The sequence below is a fragment of the Aulonocara sp. 'chitande type north' Nkhata Bay genome, linkage group LG14 (genome assembly GCF_057382095.1).
Source record: "Aulonocara sp. 'chitande type north' Nkhata Bay isolate Kocher_YH1m ecotype deep benthic linkage group LG14, A_spYH_male_GT1.1, whole genome shotgun sequence".
Lineage (NCBI taxonomy): Eukaryota > Metazoa > Chordata > Actinopteri > Cichliformes > Cichlidae > Aulonocara > Aulonocara sp. 'chitande type north' Nkhata Bay.
In genome coordinates this window covers 25557041-25570525 of record NC_141357.1, presented here as the reverse complement: position 1 = coordinate 25570525, position 13485 = coordinate 25557041, and the positions used below count along the sequence as shown (strand labels likewise).

Below are 13485 nucleotides of genomic sequence, written 5' to 3'. Positions count from 1 at the left end.
CTGTTATACAACAACAGACGTGAAGGTGCAGACTAATTACAATATACAATACAAGTACATGATACAGAGAATAGGCTAATTGTGTGAACGTGTGTGCACTGGTGTCTCTGCTGCCTTTGCATGCGGGATTTATCTTTGCCCAGCAGGCAGTGTTGTACCATATGGTCCACAGAGTAGATATTCCTAAAACAACACACAAACACTCACACTTAGATACAAAGACGTGCAAGCTCACACACGAATGTAGACATTTGCGGAGATACACACACACATGCATGCACGCACACAACGTGATAGAGAGGAAGAAGAGGAAGAGAGAGACAGAGAGTCATCGGTGAGCGCGATAGAGCCATCTGCCCGGCCTGGATTGCTGAGATCCACAAATCACAAACCAAATAATAATTAAACAACAAACTAACATTGCCCTGTGACAAGCAGTGAATTATATTTGCAAATATGCAAAATGTTTGGGCTTACGTAAAATCCAACAGGCAGAACAGACGGACTGAATCAGAGAAAGTGAGAAACTAAAACAATAGTAGCTAACCAAGAGTTATTATTTTTTGTCAGGACAGAGAGTTTGAAATAGCTGAAGAGAGGACAAGACGCCCTCCGTGAACTCACTTCAGACAGTAGGTCCTCCCAGGGGGGGACTGGCTGGAGGTCCACTAAGCCCCTTGGAGCCCATATGGTTTGAGGCTTACAGACCCTGAAATGCCACGTGAAGGCAAGCCCACAGGAAGAAGATACAGGGGTAACTGGGTGGTGTTTGGGGAAGGGTGGTGGGGTTGGGGGTTGGGGGGACTGGCAGCATGTTAAGAGCGTTCAGAAATGTGAATGAAGGGCGTATTCTAGGGAAAGCGCAAGTTACAGTTCTGTGTTTGCGCATCTGTTTGTTTTTGCTTCAAGGTTTTAGTGCGTTTGATTGATCGGCGTGACGTGCGACACGATGGAATTTATGTATGAGCTTGTGTGTGGGGATAAATAAATAAAGAGCAGTAATGACCGTATGTCATATGATCTTACTGCACAGTGACACTAATGGCATCAACAGATAAAATTCTCCTTCTGCTATTTAACAAACTGCCACAATGGAATGACAGACGTGCTGCTTGGGCTCCTCCTATCTTTAACACCCCTGTGTTTTCTCCTCTTTCCCCTCCCTCTGTCATTTATCTTACACTCTGGGAAAAACTATAACATTTAGGCCTATTTGCCATCTTGGAGGATTTTAACTAAACATCCCAGTTATCAGCACGACAACTCAGTGGTGTAACGAAAAGGATGCAAGAACTGTCAGGGCGTAGTATACGGACTATTAAGCACACAAGTACCTCGATTGCTTGCTGTATATATATCAGTACCCAGAGGCGTTTTAGACTTAAGTCACTGTGGAAACACTTTAAACTGCTCGTTGAACATGCCGGTTCCCATGCTCATTTTGTTCAACAAGTCATTATGTTCTCAATCCTAAAGATGGACCCAGTCTGTTATCTTGGAAATATAGAGTGGTTATTAATAATGCTGACTAAATAATGCTAGGAGTTTGTGCTTGTACTTAGATACCTCTAAGTAATCATCACAATGGGCTCTTTATCAAACTCTCTCTATTTCTAAGTTCAGCTCTTTGGTGGGACTAGGGTATTTTCAAGTGGCCTTAAATACTTGGAAACACCTGAGTCCCAATAAGGGACTGATATGTTAAATTAATTCTTTTATACAAGAGTTAGGACAGCATTATTTTCTTATGAATTTATTGCCATTTTAGAAAAGTCCTGCTAACCTAATCTGGTGGCAAATTCAATAAACAGTTTGAGATCAGGAAATCTGGTTATTTGCTTTCTTGCCAAGTGTTAAGTGAAAACATCAAATGCAACTGGTACTCTTAGCTTATCATGCAGAATGGAAATGGGCAAACAAAAGCTTCTCCTCAAAGTAAACCACTATGTCCACGGCTCACTTCACAAATTATATCTTGTTTGTTTAGCCCAATAAAATTGTACAAAGTAATGATTTGTGGTTTATGATGGGGTTGTGTGCTGGACTATTTCTTGGCAACACACGGTGCCTTTTACAGAGTCTTGTTATCACGTACCCAGCCAGGAAATCGTCCCGTAGATAACCTCTTAGCTAAACACAAAGGTTAAAATGGTCAAAAATGGTAAAACTTCAAAATACAAAAGTTTCTCTTTAATCAAACGTTACCATGCCATCAAAAAACATGTTGATGGCAACATGTTTTTACTAAATCTGGACCCATCGTGGAACATTTTAAAGGAAGAAAACGGTGACAAGTAAGAGAGGATAGGTTTAGACATGCCCTGGAAGAGTGAAGGGAAAAGAGCAGCACAAGGATCGACACTGAGTCACACAACAGGACAGGAAGTCTTAGATGGAAACACCCTTCCTTCCTGTCAGTGCACTGATCACCAACACTGGACACCATTCAGTCTCACATCAGATGACACATGTGGCAAGTATTATGGCGTACAGCACCACGAGTTGTGCTGTGTAAGTGTGCCGCTTACATGGAGTGGTACTCTTCTATGTGCTGCTTCTAGTAGCCAAATTGTTAAAACTCAAGTCTGACGCTCTGTCTCCACGTGAAGCCGCTCAGTGTGAGCCTCTCAGGGAACAACATAGTTTCTTTTGGGAACATTTCAGCAGCCAGACAATGAGCTTAAGTACAGGTTGATCAGCAAATTACTCCCTAGCATAGCAATGGGCGCCAAAGGCAAGAAGAAGAAAAAAAAGCAAGTTCCAGATTTATGAGCAGCTCCCAACTGTCTACATGCTTTTCAGTCATATTATTGTGCCTGCAGCACAGCAAGATTTGCATTTGAACAGACTGCAAATATCATTTTAACACCTTCTTTAAATGAACTGAGGAAGCCTGGGTACAATTTTCACAGGCAGATATTGGCTAAGTGAGATCACACTACTAAGAGTGTGATCTGTTTATATGGAAGAAAGAAAACAGCCAATGGCTACAGTGTCCTCAAATTAGATATTAACCACGCCCGCATAGCATAGCTCCACTATTATTCCTGTTGTCACGACAAACTCCGGGATGTAACTCTGATTCTGAGATGTTAAGAATTTCTGGAATTTGTATACAAGCACGAAAGATAAAGACACTATTAGCAATTACATTTCAATTAGAAAATAGACTGAGTCATATACTGTATGAGCCGTGTTGACTGTATATCTTATCAGGGATAGCATTTGGCTACGTGCACTTTAAGCTCTGGTTTAAAGCGAGTCAGGCCTTAAAGGCAGATGAGTTAAAAAGGCAGGAAGTACACCAACTGAGGGTCTGCACCAAGGCCTGTTAGATAAATAAAGAATATTTTCAACTGTGTGTCATCCAAAGCTACTTTTACATAGCCCATGAAAAGCAGGCTCATGTTTTGTTCTGTCTTAAGCAGTATTAGCGTGAACACAAGCAGCTACGTTTGTATAAGAGGATCCTAATTCTATCACCAGTTTCACACTTTTCCAGTGACAGCAATGTGATGCCGGGGGACAGAAATAAGGGAAAGCTACAAAAAATAAACAAACTAATAGCTCATAGGAGCCGTGCAACTTTCAAAATGTTACAAACACGCAAAATGTTACAAACACGATCACCTTGCAAATGTGTAATGATGAAGGATATCAACTGTATAAGGCTTCAACTATCCAAATGATGTGATTTGTAGGGAAACACTGAATGCTAACAGATGTTGTTTGCAGAAAGAAAAACTCCCCGGGGCATGTTTAGAATAATTGCACCAATGAAACAATGTGACGTCTTATTCACTTACTGATACTGACTTGTTTTTGTTTTGCTTTTTCATTTGGCCTTACACTGCAATGCAACACTGCTGGCTACAGAATAGCTGAATCCAAAGTCCACTGATGTGGGTCAGTAGACTGGAGACTCCTGGTGTCATAGGAGACTTCCTTTTCCACAGCTCCACACAGGATATGAGTAATTTCCTCTGAGCCTAGCCTATCCAAAATTCTCAGAATTCAATTCAGTGCAGGGGGTCATATCTAGGGCATCTTTAGGATAACATGTAATGACAGCTGTGTGGGCATTATGCACATGAATGTAGGAAGAACGAGTCAGTCTGCAAACAGGTAAGATTGAACATGTACACTCTGTCCTTTGTCAGCACAAAAATATCACAGTGGTTTTGGTGAAAATGAAAGAGACTGATGTGTGACTCATGTGGTAATAACACAGCGCTACGTGTTAACACTGATTTGGCTGTGAGGTATGAATATTTGTTTCTGACTGCTGTGCTGTCACACTTACTTCCTGCAGTGTTGTGTTTGAGTGTCAGACAGATACGCTGGCATCCTTGGGCGGGGCTATTGTGCAATTTTTACAATGTAAACTCAGTGAACACTCAACTCTGCCACACGCTTCCTGCCAAGACCAAATATGGAAAATATTTCCGTAATGTAAACAAACACACTCTGGTTAGGATCCAGAAGGCAATTTGAAATTGTACAGTAAGTTTTTAACTGTGTGGGTGAGCTGGTAATGTGATGCTTATGTGAAAGCTTGCAAAAACATTTTGGCACTGTCAAACCATTATTACCACATTTTGGACCGAAATAGAACCTCACAAATCTTCTCTCCAAACTGACAGGAAGATAAATAACAACAGTGTGTTACACATATACTACACATAAAAACTTCAGGTCTTCTGTTTGTAGTTGCTCTCTCCCACAGAGTTCTTTTTCTGCACTTTGGTTGGTGAGGTTATAAAAGAGCTGTTGCATAAACCTGCCTCAGGAGGAAAGTTTGATGATAAATCTGGACGTTTAACAGGCACAAGAAAAGTGACCAATGGAGAGCTGCAGAAGAGACGTTAACAGACGTCAACACCCTAAACTGAAACACTTAGGGTGTTCGTTGTCAGGCACATCATTTTGACATGAGGGCAAAGTATCACTAGGAACGGGTGGTAGAGTTCACTGCACACAGCGTCATGATGTGAATAGTAGGGAACTCAGCTGAGAAATGGGGTAAAGATGATGTAAAGAGGGGAATAAAAGTGGCTCGTAAATGGGGGAGGAAGGTCATGGATGTCATGCCATGTTAGTCAGAATTTTGAATCTGCTGTTATGACAGGAGGGCAAAGCCAGTGTGGTAGGACACAGTCACATGACCCAGCATCAGGCCTTGGATGTCACTTCTTCCCACAACCACATTTCTACCAAATTGGGGTGACTGGGAAAAAAAGGAGGGCAACAGAAGATGACAGCGAGTTGTGTTTATGTGAAACAGCAAAAATTCTGGAACCATGCTGGATTTACAGAACTGAAAATGCAGAAGAATGATTATATAATTGTTGGAAGACAAGATGTCTTTCACCAGAAGAAGCTAACATTAAGCATTCCCAACAAGCAGTCAGCTGCACTCAGTCTTTTCAGAGGTTTAAACTTAGCCTAGGCTATAACATATTTCTCCATGTTGGGCACATCAGAGAGCCCTAAAACCCACTTAAGCCTTTTTCCCACAGAAAACCGCCGCTTTGTGTAGTCTGAAAACAACACTGCTTAGAGAAGACGATTGCAAAGACAATTCCATCTAAAAATTTAGTTGTTTTAATTGGGCACCCTGATTTTGGAAATCCCAAGGCAGCACTAGCTGGTAGATTTTAAGAGGTAAGCAGGGATTTTATGCATAAACTTGGTAATGGGTTTAAAAATAGCTAGTCCAACCCAATCCAGATCTAGTGATAGCGTGCTGTAGCTGATTTTGCCCTAAGATCTCTATGTGATGTTGCTAGCAGTGGTTAAGGGGTGTGGGTATTATTGTATTAGAAAAAAAAAATCTCCATAACCTTTATCACAACTAGTAGTTTAAACCTTTAACTGCACTCTGTGGTTTCACCCTAGACGTTCCAGCATCACACAAATAGCACGACTTGGCCACGACATCAGCTTGCCTGGTCGAAATGTTGCATCATGTGCCATTCCTAAACATCTGATCAAAGAATGAAACACACAACCAAGAAATTATTTAAGGACATTCACTTCCTGTAAGTCATCTGAGAGATAAGCCAGCCTGTCAGCCAAGCATTAAACCACACCCAAACCACAGTAGCTTCATCTGAAGTCGGTCGTAGAGCACAGACGTTAGTATCAAGTTTGAGCTACTCGGGTCAGAGGTAAAACTGACTTATCAGAGGTGTTACTGAAGGTCTTAATGCTTATTTAAGAACTCATTTCTTCAGCTCTGGATTTTAATTATATAAGTAATTATACCTACAGAAAGATCAAAATCCATTGTGCCATGCCACCACACAATCCATGACCTGATTCTTCCCCCATCATAATTAAAACACTGAATGAAACTGAGCTCAATTACAAATCCGGTCCTTAAGCATTACTTGTCCTCGCTAACACCGCTGAATAAAATCTATTAATCCACACGAGGGACACTGCAAGTGACTAGTCCTGTCTGACTGGCTCCTTTGGCCTACTTTCCTTTTCAGATCGAGCCGTGGTGCGATCCGAGGCAACTGTGCTATGATTATCTAAAGATGGATATAAGGAGCAGTTTGACTGCATGCCCAGTGGGATCAATCTTGTGACACAGTGGGGCGGTGTCTGGGGGGCCTGTTTAGACAAACCCTGGGCTCTATCTTTTATCCTTTATCACAGCTGCTCATTCTTTCTCTATTGTTGTGTTAGTTGTAGCCTCTGGATCACACAGGGTTCTATCGGGGCTGTGATCAGAGATCTTTAGCAGATAAAACTCAAGGCCAAAGTACTGAAATTAAGCATGCAGAACACATTTATACCGCTTCTTATCATATCACGACTTCTATCCTTCGCTCTTTTATTTCAGGCTAAAGACATGTCCAGACATTACAGTTAAAGGAATGAGAGGAATGGGAGGAATTCTGGGGCATTCCCATCTTGGCAGAGTCACCTCTGAGCGAGAAGGCCACTCCCTGAATTACAGGCAGAGTTGAGAGAAGGAGATGATTTGCCATCAGTTTACCGAACATCAGCCTGTTCAGTAAACACAGACAATGAAAAGTAAAGAGGTTAGACTTCAAAATTACAGCAATATGTCTAACTTATGAGTGTTTCAGAAGCTGCTGTTAATACTACCACAAGTAATGCCAGTTCAAGGAAAGGTAGAAGAACACGTAAAACAACTGCAATGATTTAATACATGGTTGATCAGGAAACTATTAGGTCTAAACCAGTCTACTGTTCCTGCTAAGGAAGTTAGTACATCAGAGGAGGTGAGAATAGCTTAAGTGTAGCGTATATGTGCGTGTGTGTGTATATGTGTGTGTGTGAGTGAAAAAGAAAAGAAAAAAACCTTTAACGGTAAGACAAACATGGACATTCCTGCGTTGTTATGGTAATGCCCTGCACAAAAGGAAATAACACTGTCACACAGAATAAATTAACAAATGCTGCTGCATTTAAAGCAAATTAGACTTTTTGTTTGTGTTTCGGTGTGTTTGTATGAGGGTCAAGTGAGCAAGCCTAATAAAAGTCAAATGGTTTTCAGAGCATATTGCTTTAGACAAATATAGTACACAAGAGGCACATCTGCCAAGAAAAAAAAAGGCAAAACCGCTCTCCTGAACACAACAGGGCCTCAAAAATAGCATGATGATGCTGGGAGAGAATGAGAAGCCTGTAATTCAACAAGGAGCCTATATAGTGATTAAGTCCCATGTTAAAAGAAAAAAAAAAAAAAAATGCAAACACACACCACCCACTCTCACTGGCTCAGTTGCAACATTTCCTGTCAGAGCTATTGCTTCCAACAGCAGAAGAAAAAAAGAGAAGTCTTGCATCAGTGCAACAAGCAGCACACTTATCTTAATCATTAAGAAATCGATATTTTTGCTTTAATGCAACCAGAGCTGCATATTCAAACCTTACAATTATCTTTACGCTCCAGAAATTCTCTTTAAAGTTCAGTCATGCTTCTTGTCATGACCTAAGAAAGTATATGTTTGTGGCAAATGAGAGAAAAGTGCTCAAACAAACCGGCACCCACCCTTCCTCAGCCGACAGTCATCATTCCAGCAGTGACCAAACTCTCACAGGTCACGAGGCCACCCTGAACAGCCATACCACATCCCAACCCCCTCCTTGACCATGGCAACCACATCACATGACTATCACTCATGACCGGGAACCGCTGACAAACTGGACCGTCTGTAAACCTGCGCCACTGATTTCCTGCCGACTGCAACTGAAACCTTTAAAAATAGGCAAGATGTGAAGACAACGCGACAACTCAGGTATTCAGAACGTGACGACAACAGCAACAAAGTGAAACTGGATATCTGAACGGCTGAAGCCAATTCAACCCTGAACGCGGAGATAGCACCAGTGCTGAGTTTTGAACAAAATGAAGGAAGTGAAACTTTCACCTTCTTGCTCCCTAGAAAAAGACAGATAAAAAGAAGCTGGAACTCGACGGGCCCTTTTCTCTACAAAGGGCAAATTCTTCTACTATCAGATGTTTATACCACAGCAAGAGATTGAAACTGTGCAGCAATAGCAGCAACAGAGGAGAGTGGTGTACATTTACAGTAACTGGGGCACTGCTGTACAAACTCCTGCCATCTCATCCACTACCGGTTCAACAATATCATTTGAAGGCAGAGTTCAGTTTCAGCTCTGTTCTTACCTAATTGCACAATCTGTATCAGGGCCTCAGAGGAAACATGCTATTATCCTTGACTTCACATAGATAACACAGCTGGAAAGTAGCCACGGCTTGTGGTCGATCGGAGGGGAGAGTCAAGAACTGCTATCAAGAGCTGCGCAAAAACAAAGCTCTTCTGCACACGCTCAAACCGAACATTAACGTGTGAAGATGTCGTTTCAGCTTCAGGGGTAAAAATTTAGAGTACGTGTGTGTACACGCTCAAGCTGCTTTCACTCACACGGGCAAACTTGAAAAGGAATACGAAGAATATTTATACATACATATATATATATGTAAAAGATAGCCAATAACTTACTATTACTTATTCAATACAAGTTAAAAAGCAACAAAACTGAGGATAGATTTTTGTGTGACATATTTACCTAATATAATGGAAAGCAGAAGAGCAGACTAAGCAACCTGATTACTCGTCTGTTTTCTCATACACCAACTACAATGTCATATCAATATAAAATTTTCAGAGCGAGGTAAAAAAACAAAAACATTTTAATACCACAGTATTGATCTCAGCCTCATCTGCTGTGCAGCAGTGTTCAATTGTAGGTGTTAGAAGTAATATTTGCACTCCACTGCACCCCTGGCTCGCCATGCCCCACAGTCACATGGTATTGGCAAAGCCAAAGAATGCATATGATACCAGCGCTTACAGTGGCTACCAGGCATAAACACACGAGCAACGGTGATGAGCAGGAGCGTGCGCTCAGATTGACAAGACACATATAAGAAATGCTGCAACACTACAAACATACTGTGCAGGCTGAAAAATCAGAGCTCATCCACTCTCAAAGACCGGACTTTATGCGAAGCTCGTCTTGTGTGTGTTTACTCTCTCCCCCACCTCAAGTCATGCTGTGGTCTACCAGCCAGCCGGGGCTAGGTAATCCCCGTAGGTAAACAGAGGCAGAACGGTGGCCTGCTCACTCATACCCGCCTCTCCACATCACACCACAGCACCCACACACACTGCAGCCAGGCTGAACCTCCGGACTGGAACATTGCTACACCCACACAGTTAAAAAGAGATAATTCCCGGGTGTAGCATTGCCCGGCCTCTTCTATTAACGTCTGTGAAGATGCTGAGTGGATAGAGAATCCGAGTCCATTTTGTTGGTGAATCCAACCAAATTCACCTACGATGATTGTGCAGCTACTTTACTAGTTTAAAAACAAAACAAAACCCCTAAATCCCAAAGCTTACTTTGTAAGCTTCATGTAAACACAAAGGAGCTACTCATCTCTTTCAAACTAGTCATGTATGTACGTTCTATTATCTTTCAGTTTTTTTCATTTTACGTAACAGTGGTCCCTGTCTTAACCACATGACAAGTTTTGTTTTTAATGATGAGAATCAACAGCGGTAGAAAGCCAAAGCTTGATTTCTGAAGCAATGAAAAGCAGCTTTCATGTTTCCACAAACGCTGCAAGTAGCTGAGCTTGTATAGCTGCCCATCGAGTTTGTGACACAAAGAGCAATAAACACCAGCAATTTTGCAGCGTTTTCATATTGTAGTTCTATTTCCTGTTAGGAGTAGGTCCACCACACATGCTGAACCGTGAAGCAGCTCGTGTAAATTTGGGTTGTTTTTAGGGGGGGGGGGGGGGGGGGGGGGGGGGTCATGTTACTGTAACATAAGCACACTGAACATTTACTTTGTCAGCAACAGCTTAATGCAGGGTTTTCTAGTAGCCAAATTATTTGTGTGCTTTTAAGCAAACCTCAGCTGCTGTTTAAGCTAAATTCTTCAACGAACTTCTCGTGACATGTGGTGAAATGAGTAGATGTCCCCAAAGAAAAAGAAAAGAAAAAAGAAAACACAGCCTGGGTTCTTTTTTAAAAAAGCCATTTGTATTAAGTCTTTTTTTTTTTTTTTCAAAACAGCCAACTGTTAAATGGCTGGTCTGAAATTAAACTTACAATCAGGTTAGATTTGTCAATGGTACATTATCACATTTCCTGTTAAAAACAACAAAAGGAACAGAACAAAACAGAACTCCTTTGAATTGATTGGCCTGGAAATTAAGTGTCGGGTGTTGTGATCATGTCTAAGGGGTTCCAGTACCTGTGCATTTCAAGACATGGGTTCATCCAGACCAAGCAGACATTGCAAAAATTAACACCTTAGACTTCAAAAAGGCCAAAGTAAAACAAACAGAAAACTGCCATTCCATTCAAGAGAAGCCTGCTGTAGTTTTTTTATCGTCAGCTTCCATCCTTACGACACTATCCAGTAGAAGAGTTCACTAGTTTGTGGATTGTGATGTTGAAGGGTTGTTTTGGTTGTGGGTTGGCACTAAATCTGAACAGCTGATTTGTTTCGGAAAGGCACTTGACACAAGGGCGATCGGGTCAGTGTCCTTGTGTCACTTCAGTTAGGGTCCTCTCACACACTTAAAGAGAAAGTGAAGTAAAAAAAACAAAAAAAACCCCAAAAAAAACATGAAGTGGCACTCGTCACATTTTCTCCACCACCAGAGACGTGGCGTCAATTTCTTCTGACTTTGGAAAAGAAAGCAGGATTTGGAGTGTTGTGGAGCGTTGCTCCAAATTTGATCAGGCGGCCCAACTCTTTATCTGTCCCAGACTGTGCAGTTACTTAACAAAATATATACTCTATCTCCCTGTGTTCTTCTCATACAGAAATATCCATTTATGAGTTTTCTTTAAGTGTTTCTTTCCATCTTTTCCATTGGGATGTAGTTCCAGTTGGAAGTACAGTTGGAACTGGTGAGGAGGGGGGGGATGAGGCTGAAACTCTGGATCTGACACTGTGTTGACATCAATGGCGGACACCGATCGTGCAGTACAGATACTCCAACCCAGCAGAATTCCTGAAGAGTGGACCCCTCCCTGTCTCAGTTGCTCCCCCTCCTCCTCGTCCCCCTGCAGCATTCCTCCCTTCATTTTCCTCCAAGGCCAGGGCGAGACACGAAGAAGAGCTCAACAGTACAGACTTGCTGCAACACACTGCCACAAACAAGAAAGGCGGAGAAAAAGAAAGTGTCATGAATGAACTAGAACAACTTCTAGGGAAAACAGATTTCCTCCAAAGCTAAATCTAATCTCGAACTTGCTGACTCTTGAAATGTAGGCCACACAAAAACACTGGAATCTCCCTGTAAACCCCATTCTGGAATATGGCATTTGGCAGTTCTTTTAATAGCTCCGAACTGTAGCTGCACCGATTGAGCCACAAAAGTTTGTAAACCTAATTAAGTGTGCCACTGGCATGCCCCATCCAGTTCTGCAAATGAATCAGAGACTTCCCCTATCTGCTTAGCAAAACAATGGACTGCAAGTGTCCCACTGTACGTTACCGGTAAAAAGTACTGCTGAGTTTTTATAGCTAAGTACTGACAAAAAACAAACTTCAGGCTACGCATTAAAATGAAGACACGTTTAGCTTACATCCGGTGCTTTGCTGCTCGCTAAACAGTACTTAATGTGGACAAGTTGGTAATAAGTACGCTGTTTATATATAGTTCTTGTCACTGCATTGAACAATCAACCGTGTCAGGTTTACACTTTCGGTGTATGGTGTTCCAACTTACCATTGCAAACTTAAAACCGAGCAAAGAAAACTTTGTGATTGTCCATTTTCCTTAAAGAATAACACAAGACGAGCAGCACTGGTCGTCGCCATTTGGTGTTGAGGCATAGTTCATCTGTCGGACTATTTCTGCAAACAGTTCGTCCACAGAGCTTTTATTTTTGGCTGAAGTTTCCATGAACGGGCAGTTCCATTCGTCCGCCAGAGCCTTCCCTTCACCGGACGAAACCTCCCTTTCCCCCTCCAGGTCCACTTTGTTTCCAACCAGAATCATCGGCACTCTTTCGTACCGTTTCACCCGAATAATCTGATCCCTCATCGGTTTGATGTCCTGGAAGCTCTGCTGGTTCACCAGGCTGTAGACCAGAATAAAACCCTGGCCGTTTTTGATGTACAGGTCTCGCATGGAGGCGAACTGCTCGGTCCCAGCCGTGTCCAAGATCTCCAAGACGGACGGAGAGGAGTCCACCTCGATCTCCTTCCTGTAAAAATCCTCTATCGTGGGGTCGTATTTTTCTATGAAAGATCCCGTCACGAACTGGACGGTTAGTGCCGATTTACCGACGCCCCCGGACCCGAGAACCACTACTTTGTACTCTCTCATGGTGCCTAAAACAGCCGCCGCCGCTGCTGCTGCTGGTTCCTCTCCGCTGTGAGCCCGCTAGCCGCCCTGCTGGGTTTCAAACCGCTCACCGTTGCACCTCCGCCAGCACTTTTGTACGGGCTCCGGTCGCTGAAAACCGGGCGTGGCTGTCAACTATCGCCGTTCAGGAGGTGAATACAGTTGTTTTGCGCCCACGCTCACCATTTGTATTGTGGCATGCTGAGGTCCCGAATACAGCCCTACCGGTTCTTGAGCAAGCTTCCCCCGTTTTCGTTCAAGTAGCCACCGTGCGTCCGTAGCTTTCTTTTTCACAATCAAGTCGAATGTAGCGGAAAACAACTGCTTCCTGTTTGCACCTTCAAAATAAAAGCGCTATATCGATCCATGCAGTAAATCTCACCGTATTATGTTTTTACCACTCATCGAATACATTATCTTTTTTTATTTAAATCATATTCAATTTAATTCTAGATGTTTTTATTGCTAATTAATCGTTTTAAGGAATTTATCACAGACTCCCAATCTTAATGCTTTGATTTCCGGTGTGAGCATACTAACTTCTGGATACCTGACAAAGAGCCTGCCCTGCCTGCCCACACTCGTCACGCAGTCTGCGTCTT

General features: G+C 42.4%; 1 protein-coding gene across 1 annotated transcript; it reads right to left on the bottom strand.

Moving 5' to 3' along the window:
• Window positions 1–10537: 10537 nt before the first annotated feature.
• LOC147314678 (ras-related protein Rap-2b) lies at window positions 10538–13171 on the bottom strand. Its single transcript, XM_086261789.1, has 2 exons — window positions 12263–13171; window positions 10538–11678 (listed from the first exon to the last, which is right to left on the bottom strand). The coding sequence occupies exon 1, from the start codon at window positions 12863–12865 to the stop codon at window positions 12314–12316; it is 552 nt and encodes a 183-aa protein (XP_086117915.1). The 5' UTR covers window positions 12866–13171; the 3' UTR covers window positions 10538–11678; window positions 12263–12313.
• Window positions 13172–13485: the final 314 nt, after the last annotated feature.

What these genes read in the sequence shown, in the direction of transcription:
- LOC147314678 (XM_086261789.1), bottom strand. Translation starts at nt 12,865, where the DNA reads ATGAGAGAGTACAAAGTAGTGGTTCTCGGGTCCGGGGGCGTCGGTAAA.